General features: G+C 70.6%; 1 protein-coding gene across 1 annotated transcript; it reads right to left on the bottom strand.

Moving 5' to 3' along the window:
• CHLRE_01g012450v5 (uncharacterized protein) lies at positions 1–25,282 on the bottom strand. The gene is made up of 36 exons (XM_043058333.1): positions 25,153–25,282; positions 24,976–25,071; positions 24,689–24,910; positions 24,329–24,499; positions 24,102–24,152; positions 23,763–23,926; positions 23,384–23,505; positions 21,965–23,247; positions 21,466–21,671; positions 21,047–21,120; positions 18,833–20,885; positions 18,007–18,544; positions 17,699–17,806; positions 15,674–17,482; positions 15,141–15,442; positions 13,461–14,838; positions 13,025–13,252; positions 12,564–12,776; positions 12,109–12,256; positions 11,643–11,842; positions 11,099–11,312; positions 10,752–10,855; positions 10,350–10,593; positions 9,961–10,142; positions 9,446–9,566; positions 8,755–9,266; positions 8,227–8,497; positions 6,688–8,078; positions 5,931–6,473; positions 5,694–5,792; positions 2,953–5,535; positions 2,346–2,669; positions 1,809–2,095; positions 1,459–1,539; positions 1,063–1,220; positions 1–791 (listed from the first exon to the last, which is right to left on the bottom strand). The coding sequence occupies exons 1-36, from the start codon at positions 25,183–25,185 to the stop codon at positions 661–663; spliced, it is 16,644 nt and encodes a 5,547-aa protein (XP_042928247.1). The 5' UTR covers positions 25,186–25,282; the 3' UTR covers positions 1–660.
• Positions 25,283–26,645: the final 1,363 nt, after the last annotated feature.

Genomic DNA, 26,645 nt, shown 5'->3' with positions numbered 1-26,645 from the left:
CAAGGTCAATTACTTGATCGCCATGTTGCTGTGCACGGCCTTCAGTGTGCGTCCCTGCATTGCTGAAGCGCCGGTACCTCACAACGCCCTTAACCAACCGCTAGCAACCTACATGCCTTGTACGTACTACGTACCGCACCGTACCCTTGCACCCAAACCTGCAATCTTCCATCAGCGCCGTGCGTAAGCGCCCAACACAATTGTTCGTACACCTGGCCTGCTCCTGTCTGTGGCGGCAGTGGTACAGTCACCTGGTGGGTTGTAACCTAAACTCAGGAATCAGGGTAGACCTAAGCAGTGTGCACACCCTCTTCCTCTTACGTCGGACGCAAGCGAGGCACACCTATCCAAACCCGCAGGCGGCACGCGGGCGTCTCTCCCGCGTATTGTGTGTGCGTCTCTGTCCAGCCAGCAACACCTGGCCTCTGACCTAGCCTCTACCGCGAGCTGTAGCACGGAGCTCTTCGTACTCACACCATTCCTCCGCAGTATTCCCACACCTTGGCGGAGCCCCGCCTCCACCTTGCTCCGTTCCCACACTTGCACCTGCCTCCCGCTCCCCACACCCTTCTCGCATCCGTCCCTCCCTTTCTCCTCCTCTTACGCGTGCTCCTCCGCGCCTCCTGCACCGGCACTGGCGCTGCCGGTGAACCGTTGGCTCTACCCGAACCCGAATCCCACGTTGCCCTCGCTGACCGCCACCTTGAGCCGCTCCACCAGCTGCTCCTTGGACTCGTACTCTGGCAGGTCCAGCTGGTTGAAGCACGTGTGCGCGCTAGCCAGGCGGGAGCCTGACGGGCGTGCGGGGTGGTGGTGGGGCGCAGGGAAGGAGGGGCTCGTGAGGGAGATATTACGTGGAGGGAGGGGCGGTGATCTGGCAGGCGCTCATGACGGGGGTCGGCCCCACGGTGTTACCCGCAAGCGCGCACAGTGGGTGCGCTCATTTTCGGCGCCAGCCTCGCAGGGCCCCGAAGGGCCCTGCACTCCCGCGCACGGGCGCAAGGGCGGCACACCCAAGCAGCCACGACTCTCGCAGCCCGCCCCCCTCTCCGCTGCACCCACCGTCTCCGTAGGCCTTGTGGATCTGGAACTTCTGCGGCCCGCTGATGCCCTGCAGCGCCTTGAAGCCCTCCAGCGGCACCTTGCTGGTGCCCGTCACGAACTGCACCAGCTGCGCGCGCTCCTGCTTGTCCATCTCGCCCACAGCCTCCCAGAACCACCTGCACCAGCCAGGCAGGCAGGCAGGCAGGCAGGCGGCCGGGTCAGTCGCGCGCGGGCCCAGGACCACGGTGCCCGGGGTCCCCAGCGGGTTTCGCGGGTGCAGGCACGCCACGGACGTCATGTGTTCCGCCTGCCCTTGTATCCAGAGGCGCACACATTGCCAGGATGCCATGCAAACCGTCAACTCGCCATGCCCGGGCAACCATCAACCAGCACCCAGCGAACGCGCGCCCGCACCTGATGACGGGCGAGGTGGCGCTGTAGCCGCTGTACTCGGTGTTGGCACGCAGGTCGTCCACGTCGATGTCGGGCAGGCCGCTGAGGTGAGGCAAGGGGGGGGGGGCGAGCGGGGCGAGGGGGAGCGAGAGGCAGGGAGCAAGAGGGAGGGGGCGAGAGGGTGAGAGAGAGACGTCGGGTGGGGCGTGTGGGGGTGGTTCAGACATATGGCAAGTTGCATCTGGCATGCTTGGCCGATGCGGAACAGGGTGACGAAGACGTTGCCGAAATCCGCAAGCTTTGCACGCCCACATACACGATATGCCCCATGCTTGCACTTTTCCTGCGCCCATGCATGCCCGCACACGCACCTGATGAGCAGCTCCAGCTCGTGGTCGTTGAAGATGGAGATGAGCTGGCGCGGCACCAACTGCCAGAAGCCCTCCAGGAAGGCGTTGATCTGCGCGGTGATGGACGTGGTCATGCGGTGCCTCGCCACCAGGTTGACGTACTGCAGCTTGTTGGCCTCGGTGACGCGCAGGTCCTTGCCGCCCGGCACCAGCTCCACCGTCTCCTTGCGGCCGAAGAAGTCGGTCTCGGCGGTGAAGGTGAGGTCCAGCACGTCCGTGATGTCGTTGGACAGCATCCAGGACAGAGCCTGAGCGGCGGTGTAACAGTGGTGTGACAGCGGTGCGGTTGCGGTGCTGTTCGGGTGCGGCGCGGCCAGTTGCGTTGCGTTGCGCGTTTGTTGCGCGCAGTGCCACACCATCCCCATTACCGTAACCTCGTGCTGGGGAATGGGCCCATGCTCCCCTTACGCGCCCTGGTTCCTGCTCGCCCCTCCTGCTCCCCTCCACTTTTCCCGCTCCCCGCGCCCGGCCCGCCCTAACCCCCGCCCCCACCCCCACCTTGTAGTACTCCGGGTCTACGGCCTCCAGGTCCACGTGCGTCAGCGGCGAGCCCAGCATGTGCTTGTAGAAGGAGCGCGTGAAGTAGGCGTCGATCAGCTGCCCGTCGTGCAGCGCCTTGCCCACCACCCGCCCCACGAAGCGGAAGTAGTCCAGGTGGCTGATGCCGCGGTCGTTCTGCACGTGGCTGTTGGGGTTGGGCTGGAAGGTGGAGCCGCCCTCGGGCACCGTCACGAACAGCGCCAGGTTGGGGTTGAACATCTCGCGCGCCATCACCTGGTACCACTCGCGCGTCACGCCGCCCGCGTCAATGCCCTCCTCGCCCTGGCGGTGAGCGCGAGTTGTGGCGTAGGATGGGGTTGCATTCATGAGTAAAGTAAAAAGAAGCGCAGTTGTCGGGTGGGAGGAGGCGAGGTGGGTGCGCGGAGTTTGGGACATGTGGCGGTCCGAGGATACATGCCCTGGCGCGACAGGTTGGTTGTGGCCATGGCTCGCGCCGCCCACGTGCACCCACGTACCTCGTGTGCTGCAAGAGGCTAGCACAGGTCCACAGACCCATGCGCACACACCCACAACCCGCCCTGCTTTCACAACCCAGACGGCGCACCTGGAACGTGACATTGAGCTTGAGCCGCATCTCCTCCGCCGGCCGCCCGCGCAGCTGGTAGAAGCTGTCCTCGAACACGTGCTCGCGCCGCACCGCCAGCCGCAGGCTGCCGTACGGCCGCTCCGCCGCGGCGTCGGCGGGCGAGCGCACGCGCGTGCGGAACCAGGAGCGTTTGTTGTCGAAGTCGATCAGGCGCGGCACAGACATGAGCGGGCTGAGCGAGCCCTCCAGCAGCGCCGGCGCGCGGCGAAGATAGGCGTTCATGAGGCGGCGGTGCCGCTCCGCGAAGTGCATGAACAGAGCGGTGCGGTCCTCCTCAGCCTTGGCTGCCGACGCCGCGGCGGCGGTGCTGGCGCCCGCTGCGGCGGACGCCGCAGCCGCGGCGGCGCCGGCGGCGCTGGCGGCTCCAGCAGTGGGCAGCTGGCCGCTGGCGCCGCGGCTGGCGCTGGCCAACGCGGCGGGCGGCGGCGAGGCGCCGCGCGCGGAGCCGTCGCCCGAGCTGCGGTAGGCGGCGGCGGCCTGCGCCGCCAGCGCGGACATGTCGGAGGATACGCCCGCCGCCAGGCCCGCGGCGGCGTCGGTAGAGGCGGCGGCGGTGGAGCCGCCGCCGGGCGCCGCGGTGGGGGCCGCGGGTATGGCGTCGCGCAATGCACACATGACGAAGAAGGCCTCCACCAGTGGCAGCACCTGGCCCGCGCCGGGCGGCAGCGTGCGGGAGGAGCTACCGCCCGCAGCCGCCGCAGCAGCGGCGGCGGCTGCGCCGGCCGCGTTGAGCGCCGCCGGCTCCTGGCCTTGCCCGGCCTCGCCGGCCGCGGCGCCGTCCGCGCCGTCTGCCACCGCGCCGCCGGCGCCGCCGCTGGTGCCTGCGCCCGGCGCCTTGCCCATGGAGTCCTCGATGGCGGAGATGCATGCGGACAGCGCCGCCCACAGCGGCTCCAGGTGGGTGCCTGCAGACGCCAGAGCCGCCTTGACCTCGTTGGGCAGCGCCGCAAACGCCTCCTTGGCCACCACACGGTAGTTGCGGTGCGGCGCCGGCGGCGCCGGCGCGCGGCTGCTGCTGGGCCCCGCGCCCGCCGCGGCGGCGGCTGCCGCCGCCTCCTCCCGCGCCGCCTCCTCCTCGGCGGCGGGCGGCATGGGCGGCAGCAGCAGCTGGTGCATCTTGGCGTCGGGCATGCTGCGGAAGGCCTGCAGCGCGCGCAGCAGGCGCAGCACGTGGCCGCCCTGCTGCGCCATGCCCGTGATCACGGCGCTGTCGGCGTCCGACACGCCCGCCTTGGCGCCGCGCGCCAACAGCTCCGTCACGGCGGCGCCCAGCCGGCACAGCTCGTCCGTCAGCGTGGCCAGCAGCGGCAGCGCGTGAGCTTGCGGCGCGGCGCACGCCAGCCCCTGCATAACCGCCGACACGCGGCCGTAGGCGGCCTCCGCCAGCCCCGGACGCGCCAGCAGCAGCGGCACGTGCCGCACCAACGGCGGCGGCAGCGACTCCATCGACGCGCACAGCTCGTCGGCACGGCGGCGTGCGGGCAGCGACGCCAGCTCCGCGCGCACGTCCTCCGGGATGGGCGCCGGCGTCGGCTCCACTGGCGCTGCGGCGCCGGCGCCAGCCGCGTCGCCAGAGGCAGCTGCCGCTGCAGCGCCGGCTGCGGGCACGGCCGGCGGCGGTGTTGCCTGGCTGAACGGTGACGACGACGCCTTGGGTGCGGGAGTTGCAGCTGCAGGCGCTGGTGCAGCCGCAGGCGTTGCCGCTTCCGTTCCTGCTGGCCGCTCCGTCTCCATCGCCGCCGCGCCGCCTTCCGACGCGCCCGTGCTGGCACCCGCAGCACCCGCAGCTGCGCCATCCGCTCCCTTTCCGGCCGCGGCCGCCTCCGCCGCCGCCTTCTGCTCCGCCTCGTGCTGCTTCGCCACGTCCGCTGCCGCCTGCGCGGCCGCCCACGCCTCCGCCTCCTGCTGCCGCAGCTCGCCCACGCGCGTGAGCGCCATGCCTAGCAGCAGGTCCGCCAGCCGCAGCGACAGGTCCAGCGTGGCATTGCCGCTGCTGCCGCGCGCCGGCCCCGCCGGCCGCCCCATCGACATCAGCAGAAGCTCCAGCGTGTTCGGGCCGGGTGCTGCCGACGTGGATGATGTGGAGGCGGTGGCGGCGGCTGGCGCCGCCGGGCCCTTGCCCTTGGCGTCCTCCTGCGGCGCGCCGCCTTCGGCGGCGGTCGCCGCCGCCGCGGCGGCTGTCGCCGCACGTAGGTACAGCAGGAGCGTGGAGACCTTGGTGGAGTTGCGGCTGAGGCTGATGAGCACCTCCATCACCCGCCGCAGCTGTGCGTCCGTGGGCTGCTGTTGCGCCTGCGACGTGGTGGTGACGGCCGCGGCCGCGGCCGCTCCGGCAGTAGCACCGGGGGCGTCGCCGGCCGGCCCTGCGGCCGCTGCCGCCGAGGCGGTGGCGGCCTCCACTTCCATATCGGCGGCGCCTTCCGAGGCTTCGGCGCCGGAGGGCGGCGGCAGCTGCGGCGTGGCTGCCCGCATCATGTCCAGCAGCAGGGCCAGCAGCTTCCGCCGCGTGGTGGGGTGGCCGCACAGGTTGCCCAGCACGCGCTGCGGCAGTGGCAAAGGCAAAACACCGCGGGATGCAAACGGCCTCAGTTTTGCTGGAAGGTGGGAGTGTTCGTGTACAGTTAAGGAAGAAGAAATGCCAGCTTCAGACGTATGCGCCCGTCTCTGCAGGCGTGTGTTTGTGTCCCGCAGCCTCCCACCTGCAGCGGCGCGCGCGCTGCCTGCAGTGCGCCGCTCCGCAGCAGCCCCACCAGCGCCGCCAGCTCGCCATCGTCCAGCAGCGCCGGGCCCTCAGCAGCCTGGCGGTGGAGCGGCAGCGAGGCGGGAGAGCGCGGTCGTGTTGGCGTCGCAAGGAAGGGCCAACACCGTTGGAGTGCGGCGGGACTGCAGCACATTACTTGCACCCAAACCATTCTTCCAACCTGCCACCCGCCCACCTCCTCGTCCTCGTCAGTCTTGGCCGCGCCCGGGCGGCCCGCCGCACCAGTGCCAGGCACACCGCCCGCCGCGCCGCCGCGATGCGCCGCCGCGCCGGCGCCCGGCCCGCCCATCAGGTGCAGCCGCCCGCCGCGCATCACGCCGATGCGCGCGCCCGCCGGGATGGCGTCCGCCGCCACCACACCGCCGGGCATGCCCACGCGTATCCGCATCGGCCCGCCGGCGGCGGCGCCGCCAGCGGCGGCGCCACCGGCGCCACCCAGCCCCTGCGGCGCCTCCGCCGCCGCGGCGGCGGCTGCCGCCGCCATTGCCTGGTTGCGCTGGTAGCGGCTGCGCAGCGCCAGTGCCTCGGCGCGCAGCGCGGGCGGCAGTGTGGACAGCAGCGCGTCGTCTGACGTCAGCAGCACCTCTTCCCGCACGTCGGGCGGGAAGGTGGCCAGCAGCGAGGCAAGGTCCAGCTCCGCAGGGCCGGGCGCCGCGGCAGCGGCGGCGGCAGCGCGCCGCCGCTCCTCCTCCCGACGGCGGCGATCCTGCTCCGCGCGCTGTGTCCCAGGTCCAGGCGCGGTTGGGAGCGGTCAGCGTTAGAAGGCATGCTAAATAAGGGACACGTGTGTGACAGGCAGCTAGGTGGTGGTTCAAGCACATGGCAGGCTTTCCCAGGTTCCATCTAAGGCAAGAGGGGGTATACCCTCAAGGCATGCGGCGCACGCGCATACCGGTACATGCGAGCTACCCGCAACCGCACCCGCGGCGCACCTGCTGCGCCAGCACCTCCTGACGCAGGTCCTCAGGCAGCGCCGCCAAGAACTCCGGATCCACGCCGTCGTCGTCCACCGCCATAGCGTCACCGCCACCGGCGTCGCCGCCGCCAGCAGCGCCGCCGGCATCGGCGCCTTCCGCCGCGGGCGCGGCAGCGGCAGCGCCACCAGCGGCGTCGCCAGGGGCAGCCTCGCCGGCTGCGCCCTCAGCCCCCGCCGGAGCGCTTTCGCTTGTTGCGGCGGCCTCGGGTGCGGCGGCAGTTGTGCCTGGCGCCGGCTCCGCGACGGCAGCGGGCGGCGCAGCCGCTGCCGCTGCCGCCACCGCCGGAGCCGAAGCCGGGGCCGGGGCCGGCGGCGGTGCGTCCTCAATCACCGCCCCATGCATGGCGAGCACTTCCGCTCGGAGGTCCTCAGGAAGCGCCTCCAGGAACGCAAGGTCGATGCCCGCTGCCAGCGCCGCACGCCGCAACCGCTCATCTATCGAGTCAGCTGCCGCGGCCGTTGGCGCCGCCTCCGGCGCCGGCGCGGCGGCGGGTACGGCGGCAGCGGTGTCCGTGGTGGCTGCCGCAGTCGCCGCGGCGGCGGTGCCGGTGCTGCCGACGTCAGCGCTCATGGGGTCCGACTCGGCCGGCGCCGCCGACGACGGCGCGGCGTCCTCCATTTCCGTGTCCTGGTCCTGAGCCGCGGCGGGAGCCGCAGCCGCGGCTGCGGCCGGCGCAGACGCAGCCGCAGCAGGCGCCGCCGCCTCCGGCGGCGGCGGTGCCGCGGCGGCAGCCGCTGGCGGCTGCGCCGCCGCCGCAGCTGCGCCTGCAGCTGCGGCCGCGGTTGCTGGGGTGGGTAGACTGGACATGGCCGCTGCGAGTGCCTCAGACACCAGACCCAGGTCCAGGCGGGCGCCGGTGGAGGCGGCGCCGCCGCCAGCACTTGCGCCGCCACGCCCGCCCTGGGCAGCACGCCGCCCGGGTCGGGCAGGCGGGGCAGGCGGCGCCGCAGCAGCGCGCGGTGCCTGTGCGGGCGCGGGCGTGACGCCTGCGGCTGCCGCCGCCGCCGGCCCTGGCGTCTGCTCCGCAGCCGCCTGTCCGGCCGCGGGGGTGGCGGCGGGCACTGCCGCAGGAGCCGCGGCCGCGGCTGCGGGTGTGGGTGCGGAGGTGCCCGCGTCGGCGGCCGGCGCAGGCGTTGCTGCGGCTGTCGCGGTGGGCTCGGCCGCTGCGGGTGCGGCAGCGGCAGGCGCTGGTGTTGCCGCCGGCTGAGCGGCAGCCGCCGCGCCCGCTGCCCCGCCTGGCTGCTGCTGCTGGGCCTGCGTCGGCGACACGGCCGCTGCCGCAGCGGGCTGTGGCGCCGCCGGCTGCCGGCTGCGCATGAGCGCTACCAGCTGCGACTCCAGAGTGCCTGTACCACACAGCCAGCAGCCGCCACCTCTCAGCCATCCGCACTAGCACGAATCCCTCCCCTTCCCTTCCCTTCCAACACAACCCTGCAACCCCGGGTTTCCAATCCGTCACGACAGAAAAGTCAGCTACAACGCGCGCAAACTCACGTGCGTCGATGGCGCCGTCGACGCCGGTCCGCGGCTCCTCCCGCACGCCGCGGCCCGCGCCGCCGGCGCCCGGGTACGGCATTTCGCCCAGGGCCCGAGCCATCTCGTCGATGCCGGAGCCCAGGCCCACGGCGCGCGGAGCGAAGGGGTTGCCGCCGCGGCCGCCGCCGCCCAGCGGCATGCCGCCGGCCTCCCACTGGAAGGCGATGTTGGCTCGGCCTACACCGGTCGCCGCGCCGCCCATGTTCACCAGCGTGGCGTCAATCATGTCCTGCGCGCGATCGTGGGTGCGTGGCGTGCGATTGTGAACACGTGCCTGACCTGGTGTAACCGGTATGTGACGTGACGTCGTTCGTTAGGCCGAAGGATACGGGCCTGGGCGGTTGGCATTGAGTGTGTATGCCAGGCCTGCTACCATGTGAAGTAGGTGGACTGAAAGGGACGGAATAAGAGGCAGCGTTGCAGGCAAGGGGCCAGCGCACCAGGGGCCGCATCGCCGCCCGCACGCCGCGCCTCCCGGCTCCCTACCTGGATGGCGGCAAGCATCTGCGCCGACGGAATCTCGCCGCCCTGCATCTGCAGCAGCATCTGCGGCATCACCGCCGCCGCCGCGGCCGCCGCGCCGGCGGTGCCGGCGGCGCCCTGCGCCGCCGTCAGCGGAAGCACGTTACCCGCCGCCAGCGCCGCCGCGGCAGCGGCACTAGACCCAGGCGCCGGCGCCGCGCCGCGGCCCATCAACAGCCTATGCTGCGTGGGCATGAGCGTCGTGGCCAGGCTGAGCAGGTGCGCTGGGTCCAGCGCGCCGCCCTCGCCGCCGGCGGCGCCGCCGGCGCCGCCCATCAGCCCGCCGGCGCCTGCTGCGGCGCCGCCGTCGCCCGCCGCCAGGCGGTAGCGGAAGGTGCGGTTGCGGCGGCCGCCGGGTGCGCCCCAGTCGGCCCCGGCCTGCAGCAGCTCGGCCAGGGCGTTGGCGCCGCGGCCGCCGCCGCCCATGCCGTTGGCGGCGCCGCCCAGCAGACCCAGGTCGTCCATGTCGCCGGGGGCTGGGGCGCGGGTTGAGGGCGGGAGGGCGGAGTTCAGGGTCATGTCCACAATTCCGAACAACCACCCAGAGACACGGAACGCAGAAGCAGGGCGGGCGAAATGCGAGAAGCATGGGGCATGTATGCCCCCCTCCCCACCTCCCCCTCTCCCAACTCCCTCGCAACCTCCCTCCGCTCACCCCCCATGTTTAGGAACAGCTGCGCCGCGCGGCCTCCCTCGGTGCCGTCCGCCTCCATGCCCGCCAGGTACTCCTCCTCGTCGCCGTAGTCGGGCTCGGTGCCGTCACCCTCGTCGTCGCCCTGGGCCGCAGGCGGCAGGCGGGTGGTTACATTCATGAGTATTTGTGAAGTGAAGTCGAGTCGTAGCCAGGAACATTAGCCAGGAACAATACGGTAGTAATGGGGGGCAGGAAGGAAGGAAGAGAATGAGGTGGGGGACAGGTGGTGTGCGAGGGGATGGAGAAGGCGATGGGGTGAAGCAGGCGGTGGGGTGAACGTGGGGTGTGTGCGGGGAAGGCCAGCCGGGCGTGGGCCGTGCCTTGGTAGTCCAGCTGGAGGTACCGTAGCAAGGTCGGCATGTGTATGTGTGTATATGTGTGAATGACTGTGTGAATCCCTGATATTGCTATCCCGCAAAAACGCCAGGCCGCCCACAGCTGCATACGCCCTCGCCCCTGCCCCCGCCCCCGCCAACCTCGTCCTCCTCATCCTCCTCGTCGTCCTCGGCCCGGCCGTCCGCCTCCTCGTCCCCATCCGCCAGCAGGTTCATGCCGTCAGCGCCGTCGGCGGCCAGGCCGCCCAGCCCGCCGTTGGCCGCGCCGCCGCCGCCGCCGTGGGGGTCCGCGAAGGGGTCGTGCGCATCGTCACCGCCGTCACCTGCCCGTTGAGGAGAGGTGAAGCAGGCCGGCGGTCTCAGTAGGCGTGCATGAATGCCAGCTTTGGGCCAGGTCGCGTGCGCCCTTCGAGGCTGCGCTCCACGAATGTCTCGCGTTTCCCCCCACAACGCTTGATTGTTGTACCCTGTCCTGCCCGCTACCCCACCCGCCCTCCTCCTGGCCACCCGCCCTGCGCTCGCTCACTCACCCTCAACGTCCTCCTCCTCGTCGACGATCTCCCCGGCGGCGCCGCCCTCGCCCTCGCCGTCCACGTCCTCGCCCTCCTCCTCCTCATCGCCGTGCAAGTCGTGGTGGTCGTCATCCTCATCGCCGTCCTCATCATCCTCATCCTCATCCTCATCGCCCTCGTCGTCATCCTCATCCAGGTCGTCATCGGGGTCGCCCATGGCCATGCCCGCGATGTCGCCCAGGTCGCCGAGGTCGTCATCCACCTGCACCAACAAAACACAGAACACTCATCAGCGATTATTGCTAACCCTGAAATTGTTGTCGCGGCTCGTGTTAAGGCGACAGCAGAGAGTGCATGAGAGCTGCTAGTGTTTGCCAGGCAGTAAATAGCAGTAGCAGGCACCTAGTAAGCCACACCCACATCGATGTCGTCGACGTCGTCGTCGTCGCCGCCGTGCAGCAGCGCGTGCGCCTCCTCGTCGTCGTCAAAGCCCTCCTCCGCCTCGGCGTCCTCACTCATCTCGTCTGTGGCGGGAGGCAGCCGGATGGCGAGGGTGAGAGTGCGCGGTGCCACATTCCTCGCGTCTGCGTGTGCAACCTACGGTTTCATGGCCAGCTGCCAGCCAACCACCAGTCACGAGCAAGTGCCCGTATCCCTGCGCCTGCACATGTGCAGACCATTGCGAGCCCTGCCTGTGCCTGCTTCTGCCGGATGCAGAACGTGTGTGAATCCCCATCCCATCTCAACCCCGTCCCCGCCTTCCTCACCCTGCAGGCGCTGCATCTGCATCTCATCCGCCAGGTCTCCCTCCTCGCCCTCATCATCCTCGTCCTCGCCCTCCTCGCCCTCCTCGTCCTCATCCTCGTCGTCCTCCTCCATCTCATCAAGGTCCACGAGGTCATCGTCCTCCTCATCCTCGCCCTCCGCACCCTCGGCGTGGCGCCGGTGGCGCCGGCGGCGCCGCCCGCCCTCCGCCAGCAGCTGTTGTCACAGGGAAAGGACGAGGGAGGCACGGCCGTAAAGTCGGCACGCAGAGCCAGGCACGCAGCCTACACAGCGGACGCTGCTGCCACCCGCTGCGGCCATCGCCATCCGGTATGTGCAACCACATGTGCCACACATGTGCCAAACCCAAACCCGCCGCTGGCAACGCTCCCCGACCCCACTTGCACCCCCACACAAACCCACACAAACCCCACCCGTCCACATCCCCACCCCAGCCCCACCCCCGCCCATATCTTCACGCCCACATCTTCCCGGCCACATCTTCCCGCCCACATCCTCACGCCCACATCTCCCCCCCGCCCCCACCTCGTCGTCGTCCTCGTCCTCGTCCTCCTCGTCCGAGGAGCCCACGTGGCGCGCGCCCATGCCCTCCATGGCCTCGTCGATACGGCTGATGAGCATGTCCACCACGTCGCTGCCGCGCCGCCGACCCATGGCCCGCAGCGCCGCCGGCCCCGCCTCCGCACGCATCTCGTCGTCGGCGCCGCCGCCCGCCGCCGCGTGGCCTTGAGTGGGCAGGAGCGCAGCGCAGAGGGGTTACATTTATGACTAGCTAAGGAAGTGGTAGACGGTAGAGACGGTAGGGGGGTTACATTCATGATTAGTTAAGGGGGTCAGGGATGTTGATTCAGTAAACTAAAACTTGTGGAGGGAGCAGACGGCGAGGAGAGGAGAGCATATGTGCGTGCAGGATGGTGGGTGGGGCCGGAAGGCTGTGCGTGTGAGCGGCAAGTGGGCGGGAGGGAGGGAGGTGCAGCATGTGTCAGCGCACCTGACCGGCCGCCAGCGCCGCCGCGCGTGGTGGGGCTCACGCCCGCCGCCGCCGCGGGGCCGCCAGGGCCGCCGCCGCCGCTAGCCAGCAGCTTGGGCCCCCAGGTGCCTGCGTGCCGCGTCAGCAGCTCCAGCGGGCGGAGGATCGACTGCAGGCGGTGGCAGAGAAAGCAGCAGCAAGGAGGGCGGCGGTTTAACCCCGAGCACAACGGGCGACGCTGTGTCAGTTGGAGGGGAGGCCGGGTGACATGCCCGTTGCTTTCGCAGAGCCCAGACCCGCCAATATCTTGGCTCTGCAAGCCGCAACCGCCACAGCACCTTAGCATTTCGCACCGGCAGCACACCAGCACCTCCCGACCGAATATACACACCACACCACACCACACCACACCACACCACACCACACCACACCACATACAAGCCCCACCCCACCAACGACGCCGGCCACCGCCTCACCTGCACCGCCGTGTGCGCGCGCGGGTGGTCGGGGTTGACCAGCCGCAGCGTGCCGGTCAGCGCTCGCACCATGCCGTACTCGCGCATGGTGCGCAGGATCTCGGTGCTCACGGTGGCGGCGCCGGGGCCGCCCGGCCGCCGCGGGTCGGCCTGCGCGGCGGCGGCGCCGCTGTTCTCCACCAGACTGCCCACCAGCTGGATGGCGGCGCGGAGCTGGGGAGGAGGGGAAGGAGGGGAAGAGGTGGGAGGAGACAGATTGGGAGAGCGGGACAGGTGAGGGAGGGGTTGGTGCATCCTTGGTGGCGTAACATTCCCATGTCAGCAAGGGTGCGTTCCATTTGCATATTAAGAGGAGCGGGAATTCGTCCTTCGTAGAATGTGCGGGATAGTGTCTGGAACGCGGCAGTGTTGGCTCGTTGGGGCGTCTCAGAAAAAATGAAGCACACGACGCCGCCACTTGCCTTGGCCGGCGCGGGGAAGCCGGGCTTCTCAAGCAAGGGCCCCGCGGCGGCGGCCGCCGCAGCCGCGCCCGGCGCCCGCAGGATGAGCTCGCGGTGCGCGGCGTCCAGCACCGACTGCTGCTGGTGGTGCTGGTGCTGCGCGGACTGGGGCGGCAGGCCCATGGTGAGCGTGTAGACTAGCTCTGAGATGACGCGGCGGCGGCCCTCCACGGAGCGCACACACAGCGCCTACGCGCGTGAGGGCGGCGGCGGGAGGGGTAAGCCGTCAGTGCACAGAGGTTAGGTGACGAATGGTGCTGCTGGAATGTGCGAGTCCAGCCGCGTGGACTCAAGGACCACACCAACAGGCCCCGTACAAGCATAGCCCTTCATGCTGGATGGTTTGCTAGCATAAACGCGAACGCACAACAACATGCAACCGCAGGAATATACACACCTGCAGCAGCTCGTTGACCTTGGCGGTCATCTGCGCCTCCGACGCCGCGGCGCTGCCGGCGCCGCCCGCCGCCGCCGCCTGGTCGCCCGCCACCAGGTGCACGTGAATCAGCTGCCGCAGCAATGCGCCGGCACGGTGCTGGCCAGCGCCTGCCGCAGCAGCAGCCGCGGCGTGGGGGTCGGCGGCGTCCCTGCCGCCGTCCTTGGCGTCCTTGGCCGCTGCCGTGTCCTTGCCGCCCTCCTCCTCCTTGTCCTTGTGCTCCTTGCTGTCCTTGTGCTCCTTCTCCTTTTTGTCCTTCTTACTGCTGTGAGCCTCCTTCTCCTTGTCTTTATCGTCGTGGTGCGGCTGCTGCTGCTTCTTGTGGCTCTTCTTGCCGGTGGTGGGCGCAGCCTCGTGCTTGCCGCCGGTGGCGGCGCCGCCCGCAGCGCCCGCGGCGCCGCCAGCCGCACCGCCGCGCTTAGCGTGAGGAGTCTTCTCCTCCTTCTCCTTATCGCGCGGCGCGTGCGTGTCCTTGCCCTCCTTCTCCTTCTCCTTGCCGCCATCATCCTTCTTGACGGTGGCGGCGGAGCCGTCCGCCGAGCTGCCGGCGGCGGCGGCGGTCGCCGCCGCCGCCACGGCCGCGGCGGCCGTCGCCGCCAGCTGCTCATCTCGCTTGAGCAGCAGTCCCACTGTGGGGCTGAAGAGCAGGGAGAAGTCGGTGAGGAAGCGCAGCGCCAGCCGCTGCCGCACCGCCTCACTGGACTTGCGCATTAGCTCCGCCAGCTTCTCCTCCGCCTCCGCCTGCTGCGCAGCCAGCTTGGCGGCGGCGTCAGCCACAGCCGCCGCCGGCGCAGCCGCCGTCGCGAGAGCGGCGGCGGTGGCGGCGGAGCCAGCACCGGCCGCATCCACCTCCATGGACTCGGCTGCGGCGGCAGCAGGCGCGGCCGCATCGCCCTCCTTTGCCGGCTCCGTCGCCGCCTTGGCGCCGTCCTCCTTTGCTGGGGCTGGCGGCGGCGGCGCGGGGCCCTTGTACGCCATAATCACATCCACCAGCGCATCAATGACGTCAACAAAGCTGGCCGGAACAGACTTGCGCGTGATCTTCGCCAACGTCGGCGGCACCGCCGCCGCGCCGCCAGCGGCGGCGCCGCCAGGCGTCTTTGGCGGCGGCGCCTCCGCCGCCAATGCGGCTGCGCCGCCGGAGGCGGCCAGCGCCGCCGCCGCGGCGGCGGTGCTGCCGGAGGGCGCGGGCGTGAGGTCCATGGGGTCGTGGCCGCCTGCTGCGGCGGCGGCCCCGGCGGCGGCGGCGCCGTCGGCTCGCTTGAGCCTCAGCATGGGCGTGCCGGTGGCGTCCACGTTGCAGCAGCGCATGACCACATCCAGGAACACGAACGGGTCCCTGGGTTGGATGGAAGGAGAACGGTGGTGGTTTGGTCATGTGCTTTGGTGCTGGTGCCCGATACCCATACCAGCACGTGCCTGACAGCATCGCATATTCGCATCGGTGAATACCCGCCACTCGACAGCGGACACGCCTCTGCCAAAACTTGCAGGCGCACACGCACCCCAACCCCACGCCCCATACTACACCCCTACTGTCGCAAACGTACTGCAACCCACACACATGCACACCCACCCACGTGCTCACTCGTTGGGCGGGCTTTCGCTTCTTTTTTATCACATGCTCACACATACACGCACCTGTTGAGCAGTCGGGACATGGACGCCAGGAAGGTGGCCATGGGTACAGGCACGTCGCCGCCGGCGCCGCCGCGCCCCCGGCCGCCGCCGCCGCCGCCAAACAGGCCGCCGCCGGCGGCGTTGCGCGAGCGCTGCGCGAAGAAGTTCCGCAGCTCGGCCTCCATCCAGCCGCCCAGCGTGGCGGGGTCTTCTAGCACGTGGCGCAGGATGGCCAGCATGTGGGGCTCCTGGCGTGCGGCGTTGGGCAGCAGGCAGGACCAGGGCAGGCGCAGCATCAGCCGCGGCACGCCCGCGGATGCGGCCTGTATGTACGGCAGGTGAAGGAGGTGACGGGAAGGGGAGGGAAGGGTAGGTGAGGAGCGGAGAGGGAGGGGAAAGGAGGGGCTATGCAGGTACTGCGCTACGTGTGGCGAAAGCACTTGCAGTTATGGCGACGGCGCTTCGAGCAAACGCAGGAAGCGTGCACAAGGCAGTGCATAGATACCAGGGCGTCACGACAGCGGCACAGCGGCATCGCAGCCCCCATAACCCACCAGCGCTGCGTTGGAGTGCTTGCGCGTGAGCCGCGCCAGCAGCTGCAGCACCGCCTGCGTCGCGGACGACGGCGACGGCACCATCTCGTCCGCCGCCGGCGCCGCCGCCAGCCGCAGCGGCGGGCACCACTTGTCGCCGTGCGTCTGCAGCGCCTGCAGCAGCCCCGTGCACAGCTTCATGGCCCGCGCCTGCTCGCCCTCGCCCAGCAGGCCGCAGGGACGCCACGCGGTCAGCGCCTCAGACAGCGCCGCCGGCAGCAGGCCCGCGGCGCCGCCTGCGGCGGCCGGGGCCGGGGCCGGGGCCCCGGCTGGGGCCCCGGCAGCAGGCGTGCGCGCGCCCGCGGGCTCCGCAGCGGGCGCGGCGGCTGTGGAGGGGCCGGCACCTGCGGCTTCCCCCGCAGGGGCAGCCGCAGCGGCGGCGGCGGGCTCGCCGGCGACGGGGCTGTCTGCCGGCTGCGCGGGCGGTGGCACGGCCGTGGCAGCCGCTGCGGGAGCGGCGGCGGCGGCGGCAGCCGTGCCTGCAGGCGCCGCACCGCCAGCTGCTCCTGCAGGAGCTGCGGCACCTGCTGCTGCGGCGGCGGGCGTGCGGCGGGGCGCCGTGTTGGCCATCATCTCCAGCACCAGAAGCATCGCCTCCACCCACACTGGCACACGCAGCCCCGCCACCAGCTCCTCCGGCAGCGCCACCGGCGCCGGCGCTGCCGCGTCGCCCTCCGGCTGTACTGCAGCGGCAGTAGCAGCGCTCGCCGCCGTGGCGGCAGCTACAGCCTTGCCGTAGCCCGCCATCCACTCCTCGACCAGCCCCAGTGCCAGCTCCGCCATGCCCGCCTGGCTAGCCGCCTCCACACTGGCCGCGTCCCGTGTGAGCAGCAGCAGCAGCAGCCGCGCCGCCGCCAGCGTCTGCTTCCCACCGTCAACTGCGGCGGCGGCCGCCGCGGACTTGAGACAGCCCAGGAGCTGCGCCACGACGGCGCCGCGCTCGCGGCCGGCGTCGCGCGCGGCCAGTGTGTATAGCAGGTCTGAGATGGAGCCAGTGGAGGCGGAGGAGCGGGCAAGGATGGCCAGGGCGCCTTCAACAACCTGCTCCGGACCTGGCACCGCGCCCCGCGCCGCCGCCGCAGAGGCGGCGGCAGCGGCGGCGTCAGCCGCCGCAGGCGCGGCGGCGGGCGCTGCCGCGCCCGCAGCATCAGTGGTGCTGGTGGCTGTGGCCTCGATGGGCGGCGGAGCTGTCGGCGGCGTCAAGTCCGCCACAGTCTCGCTGATGCCCGCCAGCGCCGCCGCCAGCGTCGCGCCAAGCCGCGTGTCGTCGTCCTGCACCGGCGCCGCCGGCGCCGGCGCCGCCGCCGCCGCCGTGCCAGCGGCGGCTGCACCGCCGGCGGCCTCGCCACCCGCGGCGGCGGGCGCCGCAGGCGCGGGCGGCGGTGGCTCCTCTGGGTGCATGACCAGCCACTCCATTGCGGCCTCCACGCTGTTGGCGCCCACGCGGCGAATGGCCTCCTCGGCGCGGGCGGCGCTGAAGCCCATCTCCACGATGCTCTGCACCAGAGCCGGGTCGGGCGCGAACACGGGCCGGCCCAGCGCGCCGCGGCCGATGCCCGCGGCGCCGGCGCCGGCGGCGGCGCCGCCGGCGGCTCGCAGCGCCAGCACGGCCTGTTGGCTAGTGCCCTCGGCGCAGACGCGCAGGATGGAGACCAGCGCGGCCACGACGGGCGGGGAGCAGGCGGGCAGGCAGGCGTGGCGCCACACGGGCAGGATGGAGGAGAGGATGCGGGCGTGGATGACGCGCATCACGTCCACCGGGTCCTTGATCTGTGCGGAGTTTGGGTTTCAGATGTTGGGTGTCATGTGGCTGAGACAAAGCGGGGCAAGGCGTGTGCGCGTTTCTGGCAGAGGACAAACGAGGACACATCCTTTGTGCTGAAGCCGTCACGGGAGACACATAGGGACAAGCCCATGCCACTGCGGCCAGTCGAGCCGTGCGTCACGGCAATTTGCGCCAACAGCCGGATGAGCACCACGGCACACCTGGTCACGTGCGGCGGCGCCCGCAGCGGTCGGCAGCGGGGCCGCCAGCAGCACTGACGCCTGGGGCGTGGAGAAGATTGTGCCCGCGTTGGACAGCTGCTCATAGACCTGCGCCCGGCGAGGACAGAGGTACGTAGGCAGCTGTTAGGGCATTTGCAAGCGGCATAGTGACGGACGTATCGGCCCCGACCTGAGCGTAGCCCAGGAGCCATGGTCAAACAATACCGCAACCACCACAACAACCAACGGTGCCACCAACTGCCGCCACCAACTGCCGCCGCCACACCCGCTGCCGCAACCCCACCCACCGCCAGGTACGACGTGAGGCACTTCTCCGCCACAGTGACCGGGTCCTTGCGCACTGTCATGGAGGCGGTACTACTGCGGCTGCCGCTGGCGCCAGCACCGGCAGCAGCAGCAGCAGCAGGCGCAACCGCTGCAGGCGCCGCAGGCGCAGCCGTGCCAGCAGCAGCGGCTGGCGCCGCCGCCGCCTCCGCCCCGGCCGCAGGCGCAGCGCCGCCTTCACTCATGGACGCGTCACGCGGCGCGGCGGCGGCGTCAGCCGCCGCCGCCGCCACTCCTCCCGGCGCAGCCGGCGCCTCGGGCGCCGGCGCAGCCGCCTCTCCTGCTGCTGCCACCGCTCCCTGCTCCCCAGCCTTGGCCGCCTGCTCCTTATGCTGCTGCGCCTGCTGCGCCTCCAGCACGGCCCACAGGTTCTCCGACGCCTGCTCGAAGCGGCGCGCCAGGGACTCCATGCCGCCGATGGCCACGAAGTAGTTGAGGATGAGCACGTGGCAGGAGCGGCGCCGCGAGTCCAGCAGCACGTGGTAGGCCTCGTCCGCCAGCCTGGTGTGTTAAAGAGCACAAGGAAAACATTGCGCAAAGACAGTGTATGCGATGCAGCAAAGCGATGCACGCCTGGTGCGTGTGTACGCGCGGTTGGGGGATCCAGAGCGATAGTTTGAAGGAGAAGCGGATGCGGGCTGATCAGTTGCGACGGATGACGGGAAAGGAATGACGGCGAGTCCAGGTGCAACGCTGCCAAGGGACACGCGTGCCATGGCAGGGGCCTCCACATGACCCCAAGCATTGTTGAGCACCCAGCCCGTGCCAGTGGCCTGTGCTCCTTCTTACCGCTGCAGGTGCATCGCCCGCCGGTTCAGTGGAGCCGCCGCAGCCGCCGCCACAGCCGCGCCGCTGTCCACCGCCATCGCGTCGCCACCCACCGCGTCCGCACCACCCGCCGCCGCCACGCCTACCGCCGCCGCCTCCTTGCCACCCTCCGCCGCCGGTGCCGGCGCCGCCAGCGGCGGCGTCAGCAACGGCAGCTCCTGGTCCAGGTTACCCTTGAGCGTCAGCGCCAGGCATAGCGCAGCGCCGCGCATGCCCAGGTTGGGCGCCGCCGCCGCGGGGTCGTCGCGGCCGCCGCGGCGCGCGGTGGTGTGCACCGCCTTGGCGACGGCGATGTAGAAGGTGCGGATGGCCAGCAGCGAGTGGTGCAGCACGTCGTGAGACAGCTCCTCGGGGGAGCGGCGGCTGGTGGGCGCCGCCGCGACGCCGGCCTTGGCGGCGCCTGCGGCGCCGCCGGCTGCGCCGGCCCCGGCTGCGCCGTCGCCGCCTGCCTCGTCGGGTGCGCCGGCATCCGCACCGGCACCAGCGCCGGCAGCAGCGCCACCAGCAGCCGCCGCCGCCGCCTCGCCGCCGGCTGGTGCATCCGTGGCCATAGCCGCGGGCCCCTCGCCAGCAGCCGCGCTTCCGCTGGCCTGTGCGCCGCCCTCCGTCGCTGCGGCCGGCGCCGCCGCGCCCGCCGCGCCGCCAGGCGCTGTGGCCGCGGCGGCACCACTGCCATTGCCGGCCTTCTCCGCCTCGGCCTTCTGCATGGCCCAGGCGTCAGCAATGTCGGCCTGAGCCATCAGCAGCCGCTCCAGTCGGCCCATCAGGACCAGGACCGGCTCCGCAGGCGCTGTTGGCGACGCCGCAGCTGTCGCCGGCGGCGCCGCTGCCGCCGTCGATGCTGACGCGCCGGCCGCGTCCGCGCTTGCCACTGGCGCCGCTGCCGCTGCCTCCGCGCCCTCGGGTGCCGGCGTGGCGGCTGCGGCCTCCATCGGCTCCGCACCCCCCGCGCCCTCCCCGCCTGGCGCTGCGGCTGCGCCTGCCGCCGCCGGCGGCACAGCCGCCGCCGCCACCGCCGCCGCCGCCGGCTGCTGTTGCTCCGGCACAGTGGACAGCTGCTGCAGCATGCCCGTGGAGGTGCGCGCCACCACCGACGCCAGCGTGATGAGCCCGGCGGCGCTGCTGACGGCCTTGAGGTACGCCTGGCGCTCCGCCGCCGGCAGCGCTGGCACGCACGCCGCCGGGCCCATGCCGCCCACGCTCGCCAGCGCCGCCGGCAGCGCCGCCGCCAGCGCCTCGGCCGTGCGGGTCGCGGCCACGCTGGAGTGGTTGGGCGCCAGCGCGCGCGCCACCGCGAGCAGCGGGTGGCTGCTGGAGGAGAAGGCGAAGGTGAAGGGCAGGCGCGGCAGCTGCGGCAGCTTGAGCAGCAGCGCCAACAGACCGCGCTCCACAAGCAGCCGGCTGGTCTCGGGGTGCGTGACCAGGCCCTCCAGCATGCGCGTCACGTGGCTGATGGTCTCCGTCAGGAACGCATCGCCGTCCTTGACTCCCGCCGCCTCCTCCAGCACCGCGCTGAAGTCGTACGGCACAGGCGCCTGCGCCTGCGCCGGCTCCGCCGCCGCAGCTGCGCCGGCGGCGCCGGCGGCGCCGGCCGCGCCGGCGGCGTCCGCCGCAGGCGCGGCGTCCAGGTCCAGGTCCATCGCCTGCGCCAACGCATCCCCCTCCGCCTGGCCGGCGGCGGCGGCGGCGGCGTCGCCAGTGGCGGGGGCGGCGGCGGCATCGGCCGCTGGCGCGGCAGCCGCGTCGGCACCCGCAGCAGTGGCGGCGGCGGCGGGCTCGCCAGCCGCACCGGCGGTCGGAGGAGCCGCGTCCGTGTCCATGGGCTCAGCAGCGGAGGAGCTGCCTGCGGCCGCTGCCTCCTTGGCTGCCGCCTCCTTAGCTGCTGCCTCCTTCTCCGCCGCCTCCTTGGCTGCCGCCTCCTTTGCAGCCGCCTCCTTTTCCGCCGCCTGCTTTGCCGCGGCCTCCTTGGCTGCTGCTGTCTGCTCCCGCGCTGCCTGCACCTCCGCCTCATCACCTGCCACACGCAAGGCGCACACGTCAGAGTACACACACAGCACTGCATATCCCAGTTGGCCACACACCGGTATGCTTTGATGCCTTAGCACTCTCATCTGACCGCGCTCTACCCGCTTGCAGCCCCATGCGCACCCGCTGTTTTAAGCCCGGCGTCCTCACCTCCCAGCACGCACAGCGCCCGCACGGTGTTGATGACCACATCCACGCCCTCCAGCCGCAAGCTGGGAGTGAACCTGCAGCGCGTATTGCGGTGGTCAGGAGCTCAGCCCAGTGCGCACAGCCCAGCCGGTACCAAGTCCCAAGTCCCCCCACCCACCCCAATGTTTGCCCTTGGCAACCCCCAATGTTTGCTTCCGCCCACGGGCCCTCTCCCAAGCCGGCAGCTCCTGCTCCCGTGGCTGCTGCGCCCGCTATTCCACTAGGCCTGCTCATGTGGAACGCCCCTTCGCCTCAACCCGCGCGCCCCCTTCCCCGTTGTGGTAGCATAGGCCACGCTCTCCTCCTCGCTCTTCTGCATTGGGCTCGGTTTACTTGGGGCTGGTATTTACAACCCCGCTCGCCCCCTTCCCCCCCCCTACCTGAACAGCTCCTCCAGCCCCGCGCCCAGCATCTGCGCGCTGTCGCCGCTGAGTGCCTTGCCGTACCGCCGCCCCGTCAGCAGCGGCAGCAGCGCCTCCAGCGCGCGCGCCTCGCGCACCCGCGCCAGGCCGCCGGTGTTGAGGCACAGCGCCACCAGCATGCCGGGCAGGCTGCACACCGCGTCCGTGCTGGGCAGCAGGCCAGCCTGTGGGGTGCGGGGTTGCATTCATGGTTAGTGAAGGAAGTGGTAGACGGTAGATAATCTTGGGGAACAGCAAGGGGTGGGGTGTGGGGAGGCAGGGAGGGCGGGGCGGGCAGAGGTGGGTTTGGAGGTTCGGACATGGGTGCGGCTGGCACTGCGGTCGACATGCCCCTCGCCAGACCCAGAGCATGCCCATCTCGTCTTCCTGACCCCTCTCATTCGCCCTGCCCTCCATCTCGTCCCCCAACCTTGCACCAACCTCGCAAACCGCCAAACCCCATCCTCAACAGCCCCACCTTGACCGCCTCCAGGTAGGCCTGCGGCAGCCCCGCCTCCTCCAGCAGCCGGTACTGCAGCGGGTCGGCGTGCAGGCAGTCGCTCACCACCGTGGCTGCCAGCGCGAACAGGCTGCCGCCGAAGCGCGCGCCGTCGCGCAGCACCACCCCCAGCGAACGGTACAGCGCCTGCAGCACCCCCTCCGGCGGCCGCGAGGCGGCGGTGCTCTGCGGAGAGAAGCACGCCAGCGCCAGGCAGCGAAGCAGGAACTTGATCAGCGTGGTGCGCGCGTAGGGCACCTTTGGCGGCGACGCCGCCGCCGACGCCTCCGGCGTGGCGGCGGAGGTTCCGGCGGCTTCGCCGCTGCTGGCACCGGCGGCACTGGTGCCCGCGGCCGTGGCAGCGGCGGCAGCGGCGGCGGCGGCAGCCTTCTCCGCAGCCTGGCGCTGCGCGAGGCAGCCGCCAGCCGCGGCTGCGGCCAGCTCCGCCGCGGCCTCAGTCGCCGCAGGCCCCGCCGGTGCAGCCGCCGCCGCCACCGCGGCTCCCGCGCCCTCCGCCGCTCCTCCCACGCCGGCGCCCTCCACTGCTGCCGCTCCTGCCGCTCCTGCCGCGCCTCCCGCCGCCGCGCCTGCCTGCAGCCCGACCTCGAACACGAGGCGGTTGATGAGCTCCTGCAGGCCGTTGCTGGCGTCGCCGAAGGCGGCGGTGGCGGTGCCGGCGGCGAAGTCGATGTAGCCCTCCAGCACCCGCACCGCCGCCGTGACCAGGCCCACGTGGTCCGACCCGCGCAGGCGCAGCAGCGGCAGCAGCGCGCCCGCCACGCCCGCGTCCGCCAGCGCCGTGCCGCCCGCCGTGCTGGTCACCAGGCTCTGCACCAGCACCAGCAGCGACTCCACAAACTCCAGGCTGTACGTGTGCGCCGGAGGCGCCGACGCGGCGGCTGCCGCCGCCGCGGCCGCCGGAGGCGGCTGCGCCGCCTCGCTGCCGCCGGCTGCGCCGGCGGCGCCGCCGCTGGAGGCGGCGGCGGCGGCGGCAGCAGCCGCCGCAGCGGTCTCCGCCGCCTGCGCCTGCGCCACGAGCGAGGCGATGCTGCGGTGTAGCAGCAGCGACAGGAAGCCGCTCTGGCCGCCGCTGTTGATGGCGGCAATGATGGCGGCGTGGCGGCCGCGGTCCGCCAGCTGCACCGCCAGCGAGCGCAGCGCCAGGGAGCGCAGCGGCTCCGGCACGCCCGACTCGGCGGCGATGAGCGAAACCAGGTCCGACACAAACTCGCTCTCCGGGCCCGCCAGCGGCGCCAGCTCATCTGAGAAAGGATAGAGGAGAGGAGAGTGGTAAGCAAGGGAGGGAGAAGGGCAAGGAAGAGGACAGAGGCGGTTGAGGTTTGGATTACAGGTCGCGGCCACAGCAGCGCTCGCAATCCCAGTGGCAATGTCACGCACCCGGCGTGGGCATGGAGTTGAGCAGGATGTTGTGAGCCAGCAGCCGCTGAGTCACCACTGTGCGCCGGCCCTGCAAGCTGCCCATGCGCATGGCCACACGCGCCTTGGACAGCAGCAGGAACCTGTGCGTGACAGCAGTGCGGCAGTGTTTGGAAGGCCGAAGGAGAGGAGTCGCCACCGAAGTGTGGTGCATTGGGTTGCACGGCAGGGTCCCCCACGCGTGCAGCACAACTTGAAGCGAACCGCTGCAAAACCCCTCACAAACCTCCCTCTCCCCCTCCATGCGCCCATGCCGCCATCCATTTGGGCAAGCCGCTGGTTGGCCCTCGCCCTCCCATCGCCTTTCGGCTTCTGCTCAATCTCCGCAGTCGCGCCTCACCGCTGCGGCGCCGGCACGTTGTGCTGCTGCCACAGCCGCGCCGCCAGCGCATGCGCCGACTCGCCCAGCCGGTCCACGCCCGGCACCGTTATGGTGGTGGGCGAGCCGCTGGCGCCGCCCGAGGGGTGGAACTGGAACGTCAGCGTGGTCGCCTCCGCAAGGGCCTGTGTGTGCGTTTGTATGTCAATACGGAGCCGCGGTTGCCGGATGGACAGGAGAGGGCGAGGGCGCATGTGTGGCGCGGCAAGGAGTGCTTCCTGCTTCCATCCCCAGGTGCGGCCCCGTGTGTGCGCATGGCCCCAGTCCGGTACGCACCCGTACCGGCATGCAGGTACGCACCTGCTTGCTGGGCGTGGCGCCCTCTGACGCACACACCGTCATGTCCAGACCCTGTAGCGAGAAGAGCGTTGCATGAAGGGCTTTGCAGTGCGGTGGGCCGACATACAACTGCACCGACACCCCCATTTCGTCGCTGCTGCCCAGCCTGCTGTAAATTTACGGTAAGCGCCTCACCCTCCCCCCCCCCCATCCCGCCCATTCCGCACACACCATGCCATCCCCCGCACCTGGTCGGCTCCGCCCCACAGGTGGCACATCGCCGACAGGCGGCCGTTCAGCTCCCGCGAGCCCTGCCAGCGCACGCTGCTGCTCTGCGTCTTGCGCACCATCACCTCCAGTGTGTGCAGCGTGGCTGTGAGCAGCTCATCCCTGTCCGTCGCCAGGAGCTCCGCCAGGCGCTGCGTGGTGCGGAGGCGCAGGCGAGAGTCCAGGTTGGAGCAGTAGGGCTACACGGTTTGTATATGTGCGCCGGTCGCCATGGGGCTTGGGCGGTCCGCAAGGAGCTATGCAACGCGGGTCCCGGCCAGTGCAATTCTCTGATAGCGACCCGACCTGGCCCAGACCCAGACCCGACGTGCCCCACTCACGTCCGACGAATGGTACAGGTGCTTGTTGCTACAGTGCTCCAGAATCACAGAGGTAGTGCGCAAGATGGCGATGCACGTTTCCTCCGGGAACGGCGGCAGCTCCGACGCGGGTTTACCCCCGCTCGCAGGCTCGCCGAGGCCCAGCTCCGGCCGGTCCTTGTTGGCCCCCTCCAAGACCTCATCAAAGAGGTTAAATAGTTCCACCCAATGGTTGAAATCTCCCTGCAAACAGAGGTCAAATCCGTGAAAGGACAGATCCCGGAGCAAAATTGCGCCCAAACACGCACCTTATCGTAGGTCCACTTGAATCCCTCCAGAATTCGTGGAAGCTCATCACGAGGACTTGCCAGCACCACATCCAGGAACGCCTGAATGGGTGCAGGCTGCATACCGGGAGCGGCGAGAAACTTGTCAGAGCCGGCCCACGCCGCCGCGAACGCAAATTACAATTACAATTTACTCACCACCTCAACCGCCTTCTTGAGCTTCACACGCATCCTGGCTGCTTAGCCCTGCGCCTGGGCGTGCACTGTCAGGCGTAAAACATCGGGCGTGCAGTGGAGAAATTATAATGCAGATGGTCAGGACGTATTTCAGGTGCTGAGCTTGAGTTCCGGCCTAGAAAGACGGGCCAGGATACACCTCCGCATGCCTCCATGCATGACGTGCATGGTCCTCGCGCACCCCGCCAGTCCCTGCCCTTCCCCGGCCGCGTGCAGAACCCCGCCCCTGGGGGGCGCTCAGTGTGGGCTCTCCCAACAAACTGAATCCTGCATATTTGAAGCTGTCGGCATGCTGGTGTAGACGCAGTGGGGGCATGTGCATCTTGAAAGCACGAGCACAATCTGCACGATCCACGATCCATCTGCGTACGCATTAGTTCCGCAACACTCGTCATAAATGATCCATGCAAGGCTGACAACTTAGGTGTTTCCTCGTGATGTCCCTAGGTGCATCCTTTGAAACATATTTGAGCACGCTAGGGAAAAGTCCTGAACATCAGCGCCCGAAACACAGCTAACACACCCGCCGCCACCGGCACCGTCACCCTGCGCCTCTAGTGCTCATCCGCGGACGCTGATTACCCTCCTGCAGGTGCGATGCGGCTCTCCCTCGCGAGTGTGGCGTTGCGGTGTGTCTGTGTGGTGCTATCGCCTGGCCGGGCGCCCGGAGCGTGAGGAACTTCCAGCCAGCCAGCAACTCGTCGGTACAGTAACTCCGGCGTTCGACCACGCGCACTCCTGCCCCGCCGTTGCCAATTGTGTGCCATCTGCTGGGTTCTGGGAATCAGCTGCACCCTAAGGGACTTTACCAACCTGCCTTACCACTGTCCCATCGCACACACTGCGCCACCAGCACCGCCACCAGCACCGCCACCAGCACCGCCACCAGCACCGCCACCAGCACCGCCACCAGCACCACCACCACCACCACCACCACCACCACCACCACCACCACCACCACCACCACCACCACCACCACCACCACCACCACCACCACCACCATCACCACCACCACCACCAGCCTTTTGTTGGGGGCTCTGTCTACTCCGCTCGGCTACGCGAAAGCGTCCCCCTGTCACTGGGGCCCGCTCCTTCCAATTGCGGCTAGACGACTGTCCTCCGCCTCCTCGTCGTTCTTGCAGCCGGCAGCGCCACCGAGGCCGGCGGCGCAAGGCTTGGGCGCCTGTAACCATTGCGGTGGCACCAGCAGCCTCCAGCAGCTGTCGCCCATAGTAGTCATAGGCAGCTTCCCTGATCCCTTCACTGATGAGCCGTCGTCCCTAAGCCGCCTGATGCCACCAGCCCCTGGGTCCCTGCAGCCCCGCCCAGCGCGGCTCCTGCTCGTGCGGCACCCACAATGGATACACCTTGGCATGCTGTCGCCGAAGAGGTAGACACCCTGTGCTGGCGGTAACAACGCGTCAATAACGGGCTTGCCCTGAACCCCCGACCCG

The sequence above is a fragment of the Chlamydomonas reinhardtii genome, chromosome 1, assembly GCF_000002595.2.
Source record: "Chlamydomonas reinhardtii strain CC-503 cw92 mt+ chromosome 1, whole genome shotgun sequence".
Taxonomy (NCBI): Eukaryota; Viridiplantae; Chlorophyta; class Chlorophyceae; order Chlamydomonadales; family Chlamydomonadaceae; genus Chlamydomonas; species Chlamydomonas reinhardtii.
This window is presented reverse-complemented; position numbering and strand designations above follow the sequence as displayed.

Excerpts from the sequence above, each read along its gene's own strand:
- CHLRE_01g012450v5 (XM_043058333.1), bottom strand. The coding sequence starts at position 25,185 with ATGCGTGTGAAGCTCAAGAAGGCGGTTGAGGTG. Across the intron at positions 24,500-24,688 it reads ACCTGTACCATTCGTCGGAC|CGCCTGGCGGAGCTCCTGGC; the intron begins GTGAGTGGGGCA and ends CGCACCACGCAG. Across the intron at positions 792-1,062 it reads CCACAAGGCCTACGGAGACG|GCTCCCGCCTGGCTAGCGCG; the intron begins GTGGGTGCAGCG and ends CACGCCCGTCAG.